This window comes from Cebidichthys violaceus, unplaced genomic scaffold (genome assembly GCF_023349555.1).
Source record: "Cebidichthys violaceus isolate CVI_PGR_0920_01 unplaced genomic scaffold, fCebVio1.0.p SCAF_4, whole genome shotgun sequence".
NCBI lineage: Eukaryota > Metazoa > Chordata > Actinopteri > Perciformes > Stichaeidae > Cebidichthys > Cebidichthys violaceus.
Window position 1 is genome coordinate 12,928,422 of NW_027176594.1, and position 17,118 is coordinate 12,945,539.

At 42.8% G+C, this 17,118-nt stretch overlaps 3 protein-coding genes across 13 annotated transcripts in view; 1 reads left to right on the plus strand and 2 right to left on the minus strand.

The window, feature by feature from the left end:
* The first annotated feature begins 679 nt into the window (after positions 1-679).
* si:ch211-113e8.11 (uncharacterized) lies at positions 680-2,190 on the plus strand. The gene is made up of 2 exons (XM_068727370.1): positions 680-1,000; positions 1,120-2,190. The coding sequence occupies exons 1-2, from the start codon at positions 918-920 to the stop codon at positions 1,790-1,792; spliced, it is 756 nt and encodes a 251-aa protein (XP_068583471.1). The 5' UTR covers positions 680-917; the 3' UTR covers positions 1,793-2,190.
* Positions 2,182-9,279, minus strand: zfp91 (ZFP91 zinc finger protein, atypical E3 ubiquitin ligase). 2 transcript variants are annotated; one of them, XM_068727369.1, is made up of 12 exons: positions 8,531-9,279; positions 8,170-8,207; positions 7,852-7,968; positions 7,045-7,084; positions 6,458-6,565; positions 6,279-6,371; positions 5,995-6,180; positions 5,803-5,853; positions 5,005-5,083; positions 4,457-4,571; positions 4,238-4,337; positions 2,182-4,125 (listed from the first exon to the last, which is right to left on the minus strand). In XM_068727369.1, the coding sequence occupies exons 1-12, from the start codon at positions 8,938-8,940 to the stop codon at positions 3,168-3,170; spliced, it is 2,295 nt and encodes a 764-aa protein (XP_068583470.1). In that variant the 5' UTR covers positions 8,941-9,279; the 3' UTR covers positions 2,182-3,167. The 2 variants fall into 2 exon arrangements, with proteins under 2 accessions (XP_068583470.1, XP_068583469.1); XM_068727368.1 differs by having other exon boundaries at positions 6,273-6,371.
* A 2,114-nt stretch (positions 9,280-11,393) lies between these two features.
* The window catches only part of rbm47 (RNA binding motif protein 47), a 34,748-nt gene continuing 29,023 nt past the window's right edge, over positions 11,394-17,118 (minus strand). For 7 of the 10 annotated variants that reach the window (XM_068726655.1, XM_068726654.1, XM_068726659.1 and 4 more), the window contains 2 exons: positions 15,547-15,737; positions 11,394-14,684 (listed from right to left, as the gene is read on the minus strand). In XM_068726655.1, coding sequence (XP_068582756.1) covers positions 14,409-14,684; positions 15,547-15,737 — 467 coding nt within the window. In that variant the 3' untranslated portion in view covers positions 11,394-14,408. The remainder of the gene's footprint in view (positions 14,685-15,546; positions 15,738-17,118) is intronic. The other 3 variants (XM_068726660.1, XM_068726658.1, XM_068726663.1) reach the window with 1 other exon arrangement.

Sequence of the window (17,118 nt, forward strand, 5' to 3'; positions counted from 1 at the left end):
GTGTTTGACAGGACAAATGTCCACCTGGATTTTGGCATTAAACTTATCTTAAACAATTTGTGATCTACGGAGTTTATGAATTAATTTCATAAGGTAACAATACTGATTTAGTGCAGGTATGAATCCAGCAAGTTGGTGGATTAATTTAAAAGGAACCCTAAAAACTTTAAACACACACACACACACACACACACACACACACACACAGTTGAAATAATGTTTTCTTGGGGACTGATGTGTACATTAAAGCCAGTTCATATGTGAAATGTCAAAAGTAAGTGGTCGAAACGTCCTATTAACTTGACATGCTTTAATTTGTACCTCAGTAGTTGGTTATGCAACAGCCAAATCTGGATATTGAAAAATACACATTGACATAAACACCATAAAATTGAGGCTCTTAGGATAGATGGTCGTGTATGCTGTAGGCTAGATTGTAGAGGCAAATTTGCAATTTAAATTATAAAAAATACCACTATTCACAACTTATTTATCCAACATAAGTTATTAAAAAAAACATTAAGAAACTTCTGCAATGCAAAAATAATACATGTAAGAGGATTATACTACCTCCTCGTATACGTAAAATATAGTGAATTTCCGTTCCTATTACTTCCTGGATCAGTGTAAGGATGCAATACCATGCCTGTGCTGCAGGTGTCAATGCAGGCGGCTAGAATGTAAACACCGAGCTGCGGCTAAATTGCAGTAGCTAACGTTCGACCTCAACATTTGACGTTTAACTCGTTAAGAGGAAATGGGAGTGATTGACGTTAAATATTTCTCCGCGGTATTATTTTAATGCACTCAGCCGTTTACAGTAAGATTCAAGCAAACCAAGGAACAGTGTTAGTGTGCTTACATTTTGAGACCAAGCTAACCAGCTAGCAAGCTTAGCTTCGGTTGATTTTAAAGCCATGAACTCTCTGGTTGGCTACGGAGTGTCCTCGGAGTCCGACAGCGACGGAGATGTAAAGGATGCAAACAATGGTGGAGTTTGGTAAGTATTCACTTAAATAACACCTAGCACATAACAGATTGTCAGATACTTGTGAATGCTACTAGCATAGGTTGTTAACATCTCCGTCTCTATCTGCACTCTTTTTTTAATCTTTTAAGTTCCTTTAGGGAGACGGGTGGCGAGGCATCAGCTGTCAAAAAGACCCGCAACTTTTTGCTGGAGTCTGGTTCAGCGTCCAGCGAATCCGACCCAGAGGAAGAGGACCCGGAGCCCTCTTCATTGCCACCGCATCCCCAAAAGCCGGCATCTTCGGCAGCCCGCCGGTCCGCCTCTCCCTCGGGTTTCCTCGCCTCCCACAAACTACCTCCTCCTTCTCTGAACACCTCTTCTGACAGCGGCGTGTTTGCCAATCCTTTCAAGGCGCAGGCGGACCGGAAGCTCAGCGCCTTGCAGAAACACGTCCCCCTCACAATGCAGGCCAAACCCTCCCAGATCGGAGGTAAGAAGGTGTGCGTGTCGTACAGGAAAAACGGAAGGTGCAGGTTTGGGATCAAGTGCAAGTTTGCTCATGACAGTGACCTCCAGACTCTCGCTGACAGTCACCCGCCCGTGAGCGAGGAGACGCCGGGGTCGGGTCAGGCAGAGTCCCGCGCAGGTGGCTCACGTGGTGGAGCATCCCAGAACCTCCCGCAGACCAAAGAGGAGGAAGAGTCAGGAGGGCAGCAGGTGAAGAAGAGGAAAGTCGGACTGAGTAACACCTTGATTCCTCCTAAACGAGCTATGAAGCAGTACACCACGCAGAGGGACAGAGAGCAGATCAACATGTCCTGATGGTGTGTTCTCAGCCAATATACTGTGCTGTGTACTTGAAGCAATAGTACTGAAATATTCTGTGTATATGTGTATGTATGTGTATATATATATATATATATATATATAAATAAATAAAGTAAAGGCTAAAGAGCATAAGGCTGCAAAGGGTTCATGAGACACTCCTTTTAATCTGTAGAAATTGTGCACTATCCATTTATAGGACCAGCTAATGACTCAGTACTCAGCATACAGTGGCATTACATTCGGCAGATGCTTTTTGTTCAAAGCAACTTACAATTTTATTCCTGCAACTCAAACTCATTGTCAACTCTAATTGTCCCAGTTGAAGACATCCTGTGGGATTGCTTGGGTTTGTGTTCATTACTGTCAGTGAATACACTTTGGACAAATGTTAAGACGTTTATTTTCATCTTTATAAACAGTTTTTCGTGTTTGCTCGACCACACATCCTAAATCACAAACCAGAAGAGGTGCAGGCTTAGTATTGACATATGCCTCAAGGTTTCTACATAGCTTTGCTTACCAAATTACATTACACTTTTAATAAATCTAATTCGGTGACTGTGCTTGCGGTTGTTTTACGGGTTGGCATGTGATCTACAGCATCTAAGCTCACTTTTTGACTGCCTATGATGGCCGAGGACTTGTGTGCGTGTGCCACTAGGTGGGTCATTATTCCTTCAATGTCTACCAACACTAAGCTCATGCGACGGCCGGTGAAACAGGTTTAACGGCACTGTAGAGATACCTAAAATGTGCATATTGTGACTTTTTACAGAGCTGTAAAACCTCTTTTTTTTGTCCATTTCTTTTCAGGTTTTGAAATGTTTCTCCTAAGATAGTTTGTCGTATTTTTCTTTTAACCTCGCCAAATAAAGGCTTTACAGTAGACCTGGACATTAAATGAAAAAAAAGAAAGAAAATAGCTGCCTGTTCATTTAAACAGAATTTTCTCACCCCACAGGTTGGGGTTGTTTTATAGCTTCTTAATGTGTGTTTCGTGTTAATTCATGATATAAATAGAGCTGATTTATTTCATTAGGAACACACACTAGGTGTGCGCTGTATATCACTGAGGTATGCTATATTATTGCACGATAGCAACAGCTTTGCAAAATAACCTCGGCATCATTGAACACACTCACGTAAAAGGCTAGTTCAGTTTAAAGGACTATGTACAAATGCAACAGCTCACACACACGGACACATATACATCGTTCCCTGATACAGATATTCTAGAAAGCTACCAAATATGACAGTGAAAGGTACGTAATATATGTGTGATCCTACATTTACCTTAAACATTGCAATGCAGTATATCAGGTCACTGATGACGACCTGCCTCTATCGTCCGCACACTATCGTTAGTCTTTCACATGAGGGACTGCTGCACGTGTCTCCCGGTGCTGTCCGACAGAACGTCCCCGTGTCCCGCCTGCTCCCAGACCACGCCATCCTCCCCCATCACTTCTGTGTGATTGAGGGTGCTGTCCGACGGAGAGGACGACGAGAGCACCGCATTGTCCAGAATAAAGTTGTCCCCGTTAGTGGAGGCCGGGTCCTGGGTCTGGGACGGGGACAGGAGAGCGGCTGTATGTAGGGTCTGAAGCTGCTGAGAGGTTGATAGAATGGGGATCTGTTGAATGTGGGTCTGAGACTGGCTGACCGGCTGGAAGGTCATCTGAAGGATTTGAGTCTGCCCCTGGCTCTGCTGCTGGGAGGAGTATGACTGCAGGGGGTGCAGCTGGGGTTGATGCTGGCTCACCACCTGGCTGGAGTGGAGGGTCAACTGTTGGATCTGGGGCTGCTGAGCAGCCTGCACAAACTGGACGGGCATCTGGAGCTGGAGGTGGGTCTGCTGATGGTTCTCCGCTGGTGAAGGCGGGTCGATGGGGGACAGGGCAATCGTCACAGGCACCTGCATGGTATGGAGGCTCTGGTCTTGTCCCAGTAAAACCACCTGGTGACTCACCTGTTGGGTCATGTGACCCAGCTGAGCAACTTGACCTTCGTGGCTCAGCTGGTCCACCTGCCCATCCTGCCCTATTTGGCTCACATCCAGGCCGGCGACATCGGCTTGCATGGGGTTTCCCTGCAGCTCCAGCAGTGAGGCAGGGGTTGTGATGAGGGCGCCGGCGTTGGCTGCCAGAGCCTCGGCAATTAGCACCTCGGGGTGACTCTTGGCCTTGTGGGCCACCACGCAGTCCTTCTTCTCAAACTTCTTGCCACAAATGGAGCAGGCGAACTGATAGGTGGCGTCCGCGTCGTGCTTCTTCATGTGCCAGTTGAGAGACGCCTTCTGGCGACACGTGAAGCCACAGATCTCACACCTACGGCGACAGATCCAGAGAAAAAACACATGTATTCATTTTGGAAAACTGAAGGAATCGGTGAGCGGAGAAAGCAAATGAGCAATGTAATTGAGAACGGAGAAGTACTCACTGCAGGGGCTTCTCTCCTGTGTGAATCATGCGGTGCACAGCCAGGTTGTGGGAGCTCTTGAAGGCACGAGCACAGAACTCACAGATGTAGTCCCTCTGGTCTAGAAGCAACAAAACACTCAAATATAGCCGTGTTCTCCATTGTAATTCATCATTAATTATAGCAAGAAGGGCTCAGACACAGATGGAACCATGTGTTACGTTAACGCTGTGGGTGTACCTGTGTGGTGCTTTGCATGACGCAGCAGCTGCTTCTGTAGTCGGAAAAGCCGTCCGCAAGAGGGGTGAGGGCAGACGTATTTCTTCTTGAGCAGGTGCTGGTACTTTATGTGGTGCTGGTGTGCAGAACAGAAAGAAACACAGATCATCATCAACAGCAGGATGGAGGAGCTAGCCGACTGAAAACAGACCTGAAAAAGATTTGTCTTTACAAGTTGTATGGTACAGTAGATTCATAAATATATACATGTAGAAACTACTTTTTAGTCAATTGATCAACAGAAAGATTTGTCAAGCAATTTGGAGAGGCCACCTGGGCAACATATGTCTATTTTCTGACATCTTATGGACCGCACTATTAATTAAAAAAAACAAGCGACAGATTTATCTACAATGAAAATAACCCTTTAGTAGAAGCTCTAACTCCACTATAGTTTGTTTGAAAATCCAAACGGTCGACAGCAATGTTTGGAATAGTCTTCAAATTGCTGCGTGTGCTCGAGTGAGGCAAGTAGTCCTCGGTGGGATTGTGCGCTTGCTGAGACAGACCTGCAGGTAGCGAGGATGAGCCAGGACCGTCCCGCATCCTTCCATTTCACAGCGCACATACTGCACTGGCGGCTTCTTCCTGTGTGGGGCGAAGCACGTGTCATTGCAACGTCACAGTGCCGAGACCAAATATTAAAGTGTGAGTAAAGCAAATTGATGTTTTGAGTCTATGAGCACGCACGCCAGAGACTTATGCCTGCTAACTGCCGGCTTAGCCCCTTGCCTACTCCAATGGGGATACAATACTTCAAATCGCGTAGCTCTTCTAGACTTTACAAATGCAATCTGTCTGAATTGATCAAATTGCTGGGGTTGTGAGGTTTAAAGCTATTTATCCATCATTTTACAGCCGCAACACCGGCCACACGCTCTCATGCTTCAAAGAATCACCCCGTCATTATTTCATTCCAAAATAAAGCTTGTGGTAGTGGCTGCTGTTTGACATCATTTTTTGTTCAGTGTTGGGGAGATGCTGAGAATGGCTCCAGTGCATCATCGAGCAATGATTTCAGGCCCGCCCAAAAGACTGTTAAATGTTCAAACTCCACATTAAAGTACTATATAGTTCAGTCTTTTCAGCAATTTTCTCACATGTGTGATGTGTGCTAGAAACAAACTGATTTTACCCAGACTTTAAATGGGTCTTAAAAATCTCATCGATGTCTCGCACATCCAAATTCGTTTGCTCAGTTATATCAAACAGCAGCCACTACCACGAGCTATATTTGGAATGAAATAATGACAGGGTGATTCTTTGAATCATGGAATAAAGTTTGGATTGAGACCCCTCAACCTCACCTCCTCTTTGGCAGCCGCGGGGTTTTGTCGTCTTTTTTCCGACGGCCTCTCCTAACACAGGCGGGGACAAGAAAAATACAAAAATGAAGTTGGCTGAATGAAGTTTTGCGCACACACACACACACACACACACACACACACACACACACACACACACACACACACACACACACACACACACACCCCACTTACTTTCTGGGTCCATCCGGGTCCTCTACAAGTTCCTCCTCTAGCTTTACTTCCTCTTCCAAACCCTCCACATTGTCCGAACCCTCTATCTTTATCTCGGCGACCTCTTTCTCCTTTTTAGGTGCCTTCTCTTTCTCTTTCCTCTCCTTGGGTCTCGGAGGAGCTCTGCGCTTTGGTTTTGGGACATCCCTAAAAAAGACGGAAGAATGTCCTGTCATCGAACCAAAAAAAAAAAAACCGATGCCTATGTCTAATTTTGTCAGACACACACAGACACTCACACACACCGCTCAGCATTCGGGTCATAGCTCTGGTCATTTAGGTCGTCTGCAAAGGGGAGATCTTCATCGCTGCTGAGACCCTCTTCTTCCTCCGCACCACTGAGAGCAAAACAACAAAATCACTTGAAACAGAACTCCCTGCTGTCGGTCTGCTCAGGGCCAGGTGAATGTTGAGATGAGCGTACCTCTGACTCTGCGGCTGGTAGCCGAGGTCGCTCGGGTCGTCCCCAAACGGAGGGTCTTCATCACCCAAGACCGGCTCAGCGACGTTATCGCGTCCCTCTTTCTTTTGACTGAGACAGCACAAGAGCAGAAAACGCGACGGTCATCAAAACACAGCAGCACTCTCACTCAGTCACACACTGTGACGACATGCAAAGCAGTATGCTTTCAAAGAAATAGGCTCGGAGGGCCGTACATTTCGAAGCAAGATATTATGCAGCTTCTCTAATAAAGTCCACAGAGTCAGACCAAATAAATATATACCGCTAGCTTCTATATCTGTGTTACTGTCTGTAAAACCGAGAGTGTGATCCTACATAACCACATCTTTAAAGGGTCAGTTCCACTAAATAACAAGACAAACTTTCCCACATAGCTACTGAATAAAACTGAAGCGGTCTACTGCAAGGAATAAGTGGGATGTTTTTAGAAGGATGCATCTCCAGCCATTGCGTGGTCTCTAACTTTGTCTGGCTCACTGAGCCAGGAGCCTTAACGCTCACAATGTGCACATTAGGTTTCACCAAAGGGGGAAAAAATATATACTTACATTTCATAGTTGTCTTTATTTTTTACCTCTCCTTCCACTGCTGCATGACAAACAGAGAAAAGAAAGACATAAGTATGAGAGAGGCAACAAAAGCACCGTAAACCACTTGAGCCTTCAGTTATAGATATACGTACAAATGAGAAAAGGCATGAAAGCATGGAGACATAGTATTGCAGTCTACTGCAAAAAAAAAGTTCTGTGAAGTTCTGTGAAGAATCAAGATGTCAAGAATTGCCAAAAACATGTAACTTCTGGATGCTGAGGAACTATATAAATAACTGTAAACTAATTTCGTATCAAATATTCATTGCATTAATACAATCCCTCAAATGTAGATTTTTAAGGTCTCCTGTTATTAAAGCATTTAAAAACAAATTGTCTTTTCTAAAATCCTGAGACTTCTTAAAAGCAAAAATTAATTCATAATTTTACTTCTAAATTGAAGTTATTTGCTTTCATCAGATAAGCAGTGGGTGCCTACTTACAGAAATTTGCGGCGCTTTTTACGCAAAATACGTGAGGACATCATTTTTGTCTCGTGGGGGACACTAAGACGAGCATAAACCCAACTCCAGTGAGTTATTGGAAGTAGAAGAGAGGGACCAACAAAAGATTGCACCTACATTTGTAGCTCAAAAGCAGCACTGATCCAGTTAGTCACACTAAAAATCCATAATCACAACTGAAGGCTTTCTATTGAAGATAAAACATCCTGAAGATATAATATCCTGCATCTGTATGATATGACTTGTGTACTACGAGCCCACATGTTGAATCACTGTGGCTCACTGTCAACAGGTGGCTCACCAGCTGGAGTCTCCATTCCGGGTTCGGTCTTACACACAGGCTTGGCAGAGCCGCGGACGGCCCTGCCAGACGGGGGCTTGGCACGGCTCTGGGCTGGGGGGCGTCTGGAGGGTGGAGCTGGAGTGAGGGAGCAGAACAGCATGCCATCAAACACAACGTGTGCCATAAAGTGTGGCACAGGCACGTGCAGACACAATCTCACACACACACACACAGGGCAGCTCTGTTGGAAACCCACTTGCACATACACAGCATGAGCTGTCACTTAAATGTAGATTCAGCAAGAGACGCATCATTGAGTTGCAAGTGTCTGATTACCTTGAGCATCTGTGGCAGGTTTCTTGGGGTCCTCTGAGCTGTAAGAAAGGAAGAAGAAAAAAAAACAAACACTGAGACCTGACATGTCACCATTCCTATTTGTCCTCTGATGCAGCAATGCATTTACAAGTTTTAAAGTGGAATAAACATTTTTTTTTAAAAAGAAGTGTCAATTTGTAAAGCCAGGTGAGTTTTACTCCACCCTCCCCATGCAGAGCTGCAGAAAGGGGACGAGCTATGTGAAGGCTGCTTCTGACAGGAACTGACCCCGCCGACATAAACACAGGTTTTAAGTGTAGTCCTGCTCATTATAAACAAATGGGCTTGTCTATTAGCTACGACTGTTCAATTCAAAACGTACTCTGTGCCTTGAAGGCTGTCACCTGCGACCCCCCCTCCAGCCTCGGCAGAACCCGCAGATTCGGAATTTTTCTTCCGCCTCGAGTTGGAAACTTTCCTCCGCTTGGTACCACCGGTGTCCGAGCTCGGTTCGTCTTCGTCGTCGCTCTTGGTGTCCTTCAGCCAGGCCGGTACTGCCCTCGTTGACCGGTCTCTCAAAACCCGCCCCGAGCTCTGTGGGCTCGACGCTGCTCCGTTGACGTCCGTTAACGAAGCGGGGACGCCAGACCTCGGGCGGCACGATCCCCGCTCTCTGAGCCCCCTCCGCGGGGTAACGGTCGCACTGGTGGCCGGGGTCCCTTCTGCGGCCTTGTCCTCCACCGGCTCGTCACCTTTATTTACACCCCCGGTTCGGTCGCCCGCCAGTTCCATCACCGTGAGGACACCTCAGCCTACTCCCACTTCAGCTTAAAGTCAAGCAGGTTTACTAGCAATTTGAGTAAAACGGACAACATCTGCTTTAAAGACGTTTGTTTTGATTGCGAGCGGCCTTTATCCAACAGTGGGGCATTTTCTGTGAATGCCTTGGGTTCGTCGCTAATAAAATACATATATTTATTGATTAGGAATTGAAAACTTTTCTTAATTATCTATTCAGCAATAAACCGATATAATTTTAAAGAAGCAGACACTATTTTCGCGTTCTTAAAGCTATAGTAAACCTACTTATTCGCCCGGGCCCGATGCACAACCATTTTGTGCGCTTTGTTGCGTCTCCTTTAAGCCAAATATAAACTGAGGTTACGTTCAGGAACGGTCCGGAATTTTAGCAGCTGTAAAAATCATCAGGATTTCCCTTTGGCTTTTGCAGATAGAGTCAGCCTAGCTGTATTGTTTATACATCTGTGAAGACAGCAGCAGGCGTGCAAAAACAGCGCGCCCGCGGTTGACTGCTGGGGAATCATGGGAACTGTAGTGCAAGTTAGATCAACACAACTTGGAAATTGTTATTGATATTTCTATCATTTTTGTGCTTTTATTGCTTTTTAAAACAAAATAGGAAGGAATAAAAGATCGGAATGGAATTCAATACAACAAATTACACAGTAAATAATACAGTATCTATACTATCTATCTATATATATATATCTATATATATATCTATATATATAGATATATATATATAGATATATATAGATATATCTATATCTATATTATAGATATAGATATCTATATCTATAGATATAGATATAGATATAGATATATATATATATATATATATATATATATATATTTAACCTTATCCCATTGCGATTCAAAATCTCTTTTTCAAGGGAGTCTTGGCCACAGCACAAACGCATCAAAATTTAAAGCACAAATAACAGCTTTCACATAAAAGCATAAATAACAGACTAATTATTATAAATATAATTATGTGAAAATGTTCAATGCATGCAGAAGACTTTCCCTGCTACACACCAGGTAAAAAGGAGGTGAAATTACTTTTTTTGTGTGTTTTATGTGTGTATTTTATTCCCCAGCCTACAGTATTTTAGTGTTCTGCGCTTAATAAATCACAATGTTTGTCTCAACACTCAGACTGTAGGATAATTTCCCTTTCTTGCATGTGGTGAATTCATATTTGAACTGCAAGAAAGACTAATTGTGTTTCGTTTGCTGCTATATTCTGTACTGATGAATGTGGAGCTAACATGGCTGCCAGTGAAAACATGCACCGAACGGTTCTGCTGCAGGTTGGTCTTATGAGGTGAGTTTACCACCAGATGGCAATATTGTCTTACATGTACAACTCCACTCAGACGGCACGATGTCTCTCTAACGTGGTTTAAAATCATTCTCTTGCCATCGGTCAGTGTGGTAAAGCAGGTGTGGTGTTGATGTGTTTATTCAGGCGGTATGTTGGAGATAACCATCATGGGAAATAAAGTCATTCTTGCCTTTTTGTTTAATTTTTTCAATTGTGTGGACAACAAACCCTCATGTGGGATTATAGTAAGAGGGGTGGGCAAAACCCCAAAAATAGTTTTTTGATCCAGTACCATTAAATACCAGAGCCAGAATCACCAATATTGATACCAATGTTTCTTATTATTAAAAGCAGATAATGCGCCATCATGTGCCACAATTTATGAGGTAGATGCACCATTAAAACGCTACTTCTGAGTATAGTTAATTACCAAAATCGCATGCATGTTAAAACAAGACATGAATGGTCAAATGCAAATGTTCATTGCATGGACGAAGCTGAGTGAGAGTTCATATCCAAAGAACATGATTTAACTTGAGACAGATCTATCTATTGGTATGTTCTATTAAAAATAAGATTTATTATAATAGTTCAGCAGGTTGTTTTTTTCTGTAACCTTTCAGCGCATTTTAACAGTAAAACAGTTGGCTGAAAGGTCCTCCATGTACCTGATTGCCCTCCTGCACACATTGTACTGCAGTTTGAAGGCTACTTTAAAGCCTCCCTGAACTCCTCGTTTGGGTACAACATGTTTCTAGAGTAAAGTTGACCTGCCACAGAGAAGTTTATGAAACATTCTCCTAGCACTGTTTTCTCTCTCTCTCTCTCTCTCTCTCTCTCTCTCTCTCTCTCTCTCTCTCTCTCTCTCTCTCTCTCTCTCTCTCTCTCTCTCTGCTCTCCCCATGGAGACACATTGCTTAATAGTAGCTGATGTGTCGGGTCAGGGATGGGTTTTCATTCACAGAGGTCATAGTCAAAGTCCTCTGCCTGAGGACATTTCAGGACACTTGAGACCCTTTAAGCACGTCCTGGTTGTGCAGTTTAATCTAAACTAAGGCCAGCTGACTTATGTGTTTGAACACAAGGAAATACGAACAAAATAAATGTAGGCAGTGTATCCTTTTGAAAATGCTTTATTTATCTACTTCATCACTATAAATATAATAATACAGAACAAGCTTTTTTTTCTTTTTTTTTTAAACAAACCTTCAGCTAGAAAACAGTCTACAAAGGAATAGCAAAGGGCACATCTTGGCAATAAGGCACACACTAGGAAGAGTTTAAATGGCAACACCTACATTAAAATAGGCATGTGACAACACCAACTGACACAAGGAGCAGGAGTTCATCCCACGGCCGTCGTGTGGGTCAAATGCAGGCAATAGAAAGAAAAGCGGGTGTTTTGAGTGGGAGGCAGACACATGAAGTTTGGATGGCTACTAAATCACGATCAGATATTTACCGGTTTAGCTGCAACGACCAACGGCTTAAAATGCCGACGGCTTGCAACACTGCAATGGACCAGATTTAGTTTTTAGCTGACACTGATAAAAAAAAAAAAATGTAGCTAAACAAGAAGCCCCCGTGTTCCCACTCAGAACACCAAATGCAGTACAAAATAGCAAACAGAATATGACACACAATGACAAAAACACAATAACCTTGAATGGTTTCAAAACTATTGGACACTTTGGCAAAAAAAAAGAAGAAAATATTGTTTCTCTACTTTTGTTACTCTGACTTTTTTTTTAATCCCTAAACAAGGTGTAGATAAAGAAAGGAAATATGTTTTAGAATATATTATACCTTTTCCTCTCACTTCATAGACAAAACACGTAATGCATATATATTAAATATATCCTGACTTATTGTCATCATACAAGAAAATAATAAAAGCAGTTGTCAGCAGTTTGTTTTTCTACATAAAAATCCAGTTTTAGAGGAGAGAGAAAACTGTTTTTTAAACAAGTAGACGACGAAGTGAGATGAGACAAATATGTCTTGCTTGCTTTTTCATTAAACGACTCGGAGATATAACTTAGTCATGATGCAGGAAATTCTCAAAGTCAGACGAATCATGTTGTTTTGTGTTTCTAAAAAGTAGTCAAAAATCTGTGGAGGTGATGGAAAGTGAGCAAATAAAATACACCCCTTTAAACAGAATAAAAACAACTACCAAAAAGTGGTCGACAAATACAATCTAGTACACAAATGTTTTGCATTCTCTTTTATAAAGATGGCTGTTGTGGAGTACGGCTTCACGATCGGCAGCTGCTCACATCCGTTCAGTTTGTTGGTTTTAGCAAAAACTTGAAAGGCTGCTCGTACGTTACAGCGCGAGGTATTGCTCCGGTCCAACATCACACTTGTTTTCAACACACGGCACAGTTTAAATAGTGCCTACTAACCATCCATGAGGGTTTATTTTGTTTTTTTTAATCCTTTTATCTGCGAGGAAAACCTCCGTCACACATAAGTAATTGAGAAAACACCAAACTGGCACAGTTTACACGCAAATTTGTGCTTGATATTTAACATTTCTTCATCTGGTATGTCACAATCTCTTGTGTTTTATAAATACGTTTGAGTGCTCCTCAGTCAAGCACAGTTTGGAGGACGGGAAATGAAGAGGAGGCCAGACATACGGAGTGTTACCTCAGGGAAGAGACTGAAAAACCTCACCAAAACACAGCAATACCACAAATCGTTGGAAATAGGAAAGGAGAAAACGTTTCTCTTTGTGCCAACCGTAGTGGGCTTCACATCGTTATGAAAGGCACAGTGAAAAGCACGAGGTAGCACGTACAGTGTGCAGATGTAAGGCACCGTATTTAGGCACAGAGAATCTTTCTGGTATCAGGAGACTGGAGTGTATGGAGCCTTAAGTTTTTTTTTTGGTTGGCATTGGCAAATACAGGAGCGCTTTAAGTGGCAGAGTGTTCGTTCACCTTTCAAGAGTAAAAAACAACACGATAATAAAGACATATGTAAATGAGAGAAAAAAGACGTGTTCAGTCCCCTGTCAGCGCAGTTTCTGGGGATGGGGAAACATCTCCACGTACACGCTGGCGCTGTCGATCAGGCAAGTGGATAAAATCATCTTGACAAAAGCATTCCAGTTTTCTTTCTTTCGCATTCGTTCCCCGAAGGAATCTGCCACAAAAATATTCTTCAGCTGGCGACTTTTTCTTCAAACAAACCAAGAATAGGTTTCCGGAAGTGAAAGAGTACACAAACAAAAAACAATAAAAACGAGCAGACTAATCATGAGCGAATGAACGTGGCACTCAGAAACCTTCATTTAAAACAAGAAAAATACAAATAAAACTACATAAACCAAAAAACAAAAGTACCAAAACAGGCATGTTCGAAGCTTACACAGTCAACCAGCATGGACGGACAGCATCACCTACAGTATGTAGAATTGGCTAAAATACTCTATATTAATGAAAATAAAACATTAGTATATCCAAACACAGCTGTCTTCAGCGGCATCCTTGCCTGTCAGTAGTTCCTGTTGTACTATTACTTTCTTTCAAATAACTTTTCTTTTTTTTCACCCCCACCTTTAAAAAAAATGTAGACAGTGTGAGGGTCTATATTTCCTGCTTCAGAGAGCTCCGTAAATAACTCTGCTTATAAGAGAAACCTACAGAGAGTAAAACCTTAAATATGTATCTTCTCATCATAAATACTTGAATGTACTGTACCTTCAGTGTTTCTGTTGCCTTAGCAACAAGGTGACAGGGGTCAGAGAGCGAGAGAGAGAGAGAGAGAGAGAGAGAGAGAGAGAGAGAGAGAGAGAGAGAGAGAGAGAGAGATGTGGTTGTTATTATTGTCGGGGGATGATGGTCACCACATGCAGGTAGGTTTTACTCAGGAAATGAACTGTCGTCTATGTGTGTGATAAAACAGTGATGCTGCATAATTAAGCCTGTCATATTGTTGCCTCGGGTCCAGTACATACTGAGACCAGTAGGTCATTGGTTGTTTTCGAGATATTTGCTTCAAAAGACATTCCTTTAGAGCTTGTGTGTGACGTTTCTGTACGATGGGACAGACGTGGTGGTGGTGGTGGCGGTTCAGTCAGAGGGTAACTTTGTCGTTGTTTCACAAGGTCTGACCCCCAGAATCAATACGTCTGGTAGACATCGTGGATGGGCAGCTGAAAGGCCGTGGCAGGGAAGGCCTGTGGCACCGCGTAGCCTGCATACCCGCCGTATGCCGCAGCTGCCACCGCCGCGTTCTTCTGCAGAGCGGCCAGAGCCGCTGTGTTGGCAGCGTAGTTTGTGATGGGGACGTATCCAGCTCCGTAAAGGCCACCGGCCCCTGGGATACGCTGTACGTTGTGGGCCATGGCGTAGACCGGAGTGATGGGACGGCCCTGAGGAATGCAGAAAAAAGAGGACTATGGTGGGTAAGAGGATTTCTAAGGCATATATTCATTGAATTAATGCATTCACTTGTGAGTTATGAACCTTAAACAATCTGACATAATGTTCCCAGAGTATGAATACTTAATGTGTAGCATATAATCAGTGGTGGATCGTAACTATTGTACATTTTACTCCACTATATTTATTTGAAAGAAGTGAGCCCACCGTAACTCTATAATCCTCTCCTCATCTCTGCTTGAGGTTCGACACTCAAGGCTACATTAGCGGCTACTAGCATAACACAGTTGCAGAGTTGCGTGGTGGCTAGTAGAGAGGCTAAGTCACGCCACATCTGGTTTCTCCATGGGACCTTATTTCGGAAAAAAATTTGAACGGTAGTCAACGGCAGGAGACAAATATTCTTTTGATCCCGTTTGAAATGATTTAGCCAGTCAAGAAAGTCACAGTTTGTCTTAGGTTTGCCATATTATCTTTTAGTTTTGTGTGAAACCATAGACTGTATATAAGAAGACGATGTAGTCATCGTGACATCACCCATTGGTTTGTGGACTGCCGTTTTGAAGTCTTGAGTTCAGCAATTTCGCCGTTGTCGTCTTGGAATATGATGAATATATATGTTGTGTTGTGCATAGAATAAAAATGAGTACTGTTCTGCTGCAGCAAATTTGATACAACTATATAATAGCACAATGCTAATTCAGTGGATTATTTTTTCAAGCTTTATGAGGAATTTGGTGTAAAATCTGATCCATAGATACTGCATGATGCAGTACCCATGCATGCCCTGAGATGGCGCTGAATATTTTACATCTTTATCAGCATGAATCAAAATTTGACAAATTGTATCTGTGAAACCTGTGTCATAATGCACACCTGAAAAGGTGGAGGGGTAGAGACCGCCGGTAGGACGGTGCCAGCAGCAGTAGCGGTGGTGTGTTCAGGGTGTTGCATGGCCAGAGGGTTGAGGAGGTGCTCCACCGTGTGCACCTTCCCCTCCTCCATCAGCTTGGCTGTAGGAGCTGTGCTGAACATTGGGTACTGCCCACCCAGAGTCGGCAACGCCACTGCACATAAAGAGACACATGAATGAGAGCTTGGATGACAGACGGGACCGCTGCAAACAACAGAGTGTAGCCAGCGAAGGTTGTATTTGCATTCACAGAACAAGAAATAATAGCACATACATGCACCCATGCCCAAACAGAAACAAGCATACTTATATCTGAATCTATGAAAGGAGTTACTGCTAAAGTAATGAAGGTCGAAGTAAACAATTTAGTGGAGAAGGAAAAAAAAAAAGTTGCACAAGTTGCCGTTGTGATTCAGATTACGATGGTGCTCAACTGTGGATTAACCTCAGTGCTCCGACACATACACACACACACACACATACATATACACACACAGAGCGAGCACAACGTAAGTCATTGTTTCAGATGGACAAAAGTCTTTTCAATCTGGTGGGGATCCTGTGATTCCACACGGACTAAAAAGCCAGCTTCAGATTGGGGTCAACTTGTTCTAGAAGGAGCATCAGGAACGTCCATTTTACGATAATGGACCTCTGATCACCAAATACATTAATATTGACGACAAATAGTTTGATGTTAAAAGTTATGTTGAAAAAAAACAATCTGGGGGATTGAGTCACTTTTGTGTTTAGTAATATATCATTGAAGTCTCTACCTTTTATTGTTCGACTGTATAAAATATACTTGAAATTTTGAATTTACATGATCCACCTACATAAACATGAAGCCCTTTTTTGTGTTTTAGTTTATTCCCCCCCCTCATTGCATTTGCATTTCCTTCTGCTTACTGCCAGGAAAGAAGGAAGAAAGAAGAAGGAAATAATACTTTAAAGAGAAGCTACCTTACAACTTTAGGGTCATATTTCTTCTTTGTTGGGACAGTAGCTAATTTCCCCCTATGCTTTACACTGCAGACCTCATATTGACAAAACAAAACAAAATCATGATAGTGATCATGTAGACTAAATGTATACAGCAGTAGATGGGCTGCCACCCTACATACCACTGGTATCATCCTTTAAGTGATCAGAATAGAGTAGACACAAGAGGAAAGAGGAGATAAATAATCTTTAGTTTGTGCGTTTAGTTTTGCATTTCAACTCTGTTCTTGACTGAAAGTGTCGTAATGCTAACAAAGCTAAAGCAGCTGCTCCTACAATAATTGAACTCATTGAGTTGATGTTCAAAAATAACTTTTATATTGGTTTTATGAAAAGCAAATCTTTTGTGAAATACATGTTTGTTTTACATTCAAGATACTATCAACTACCTTTCAGTAAGAAATTGGAGTTGAGTGCATGTGTAAAAGGAGACTGTGGAAGAACTGGTCCCCACATAACGATGGCCATGTTCAGACAGACAACAGCACTACATAAAGAAACATGGCTTCCTTATTCAGGTCAATGAAACAATG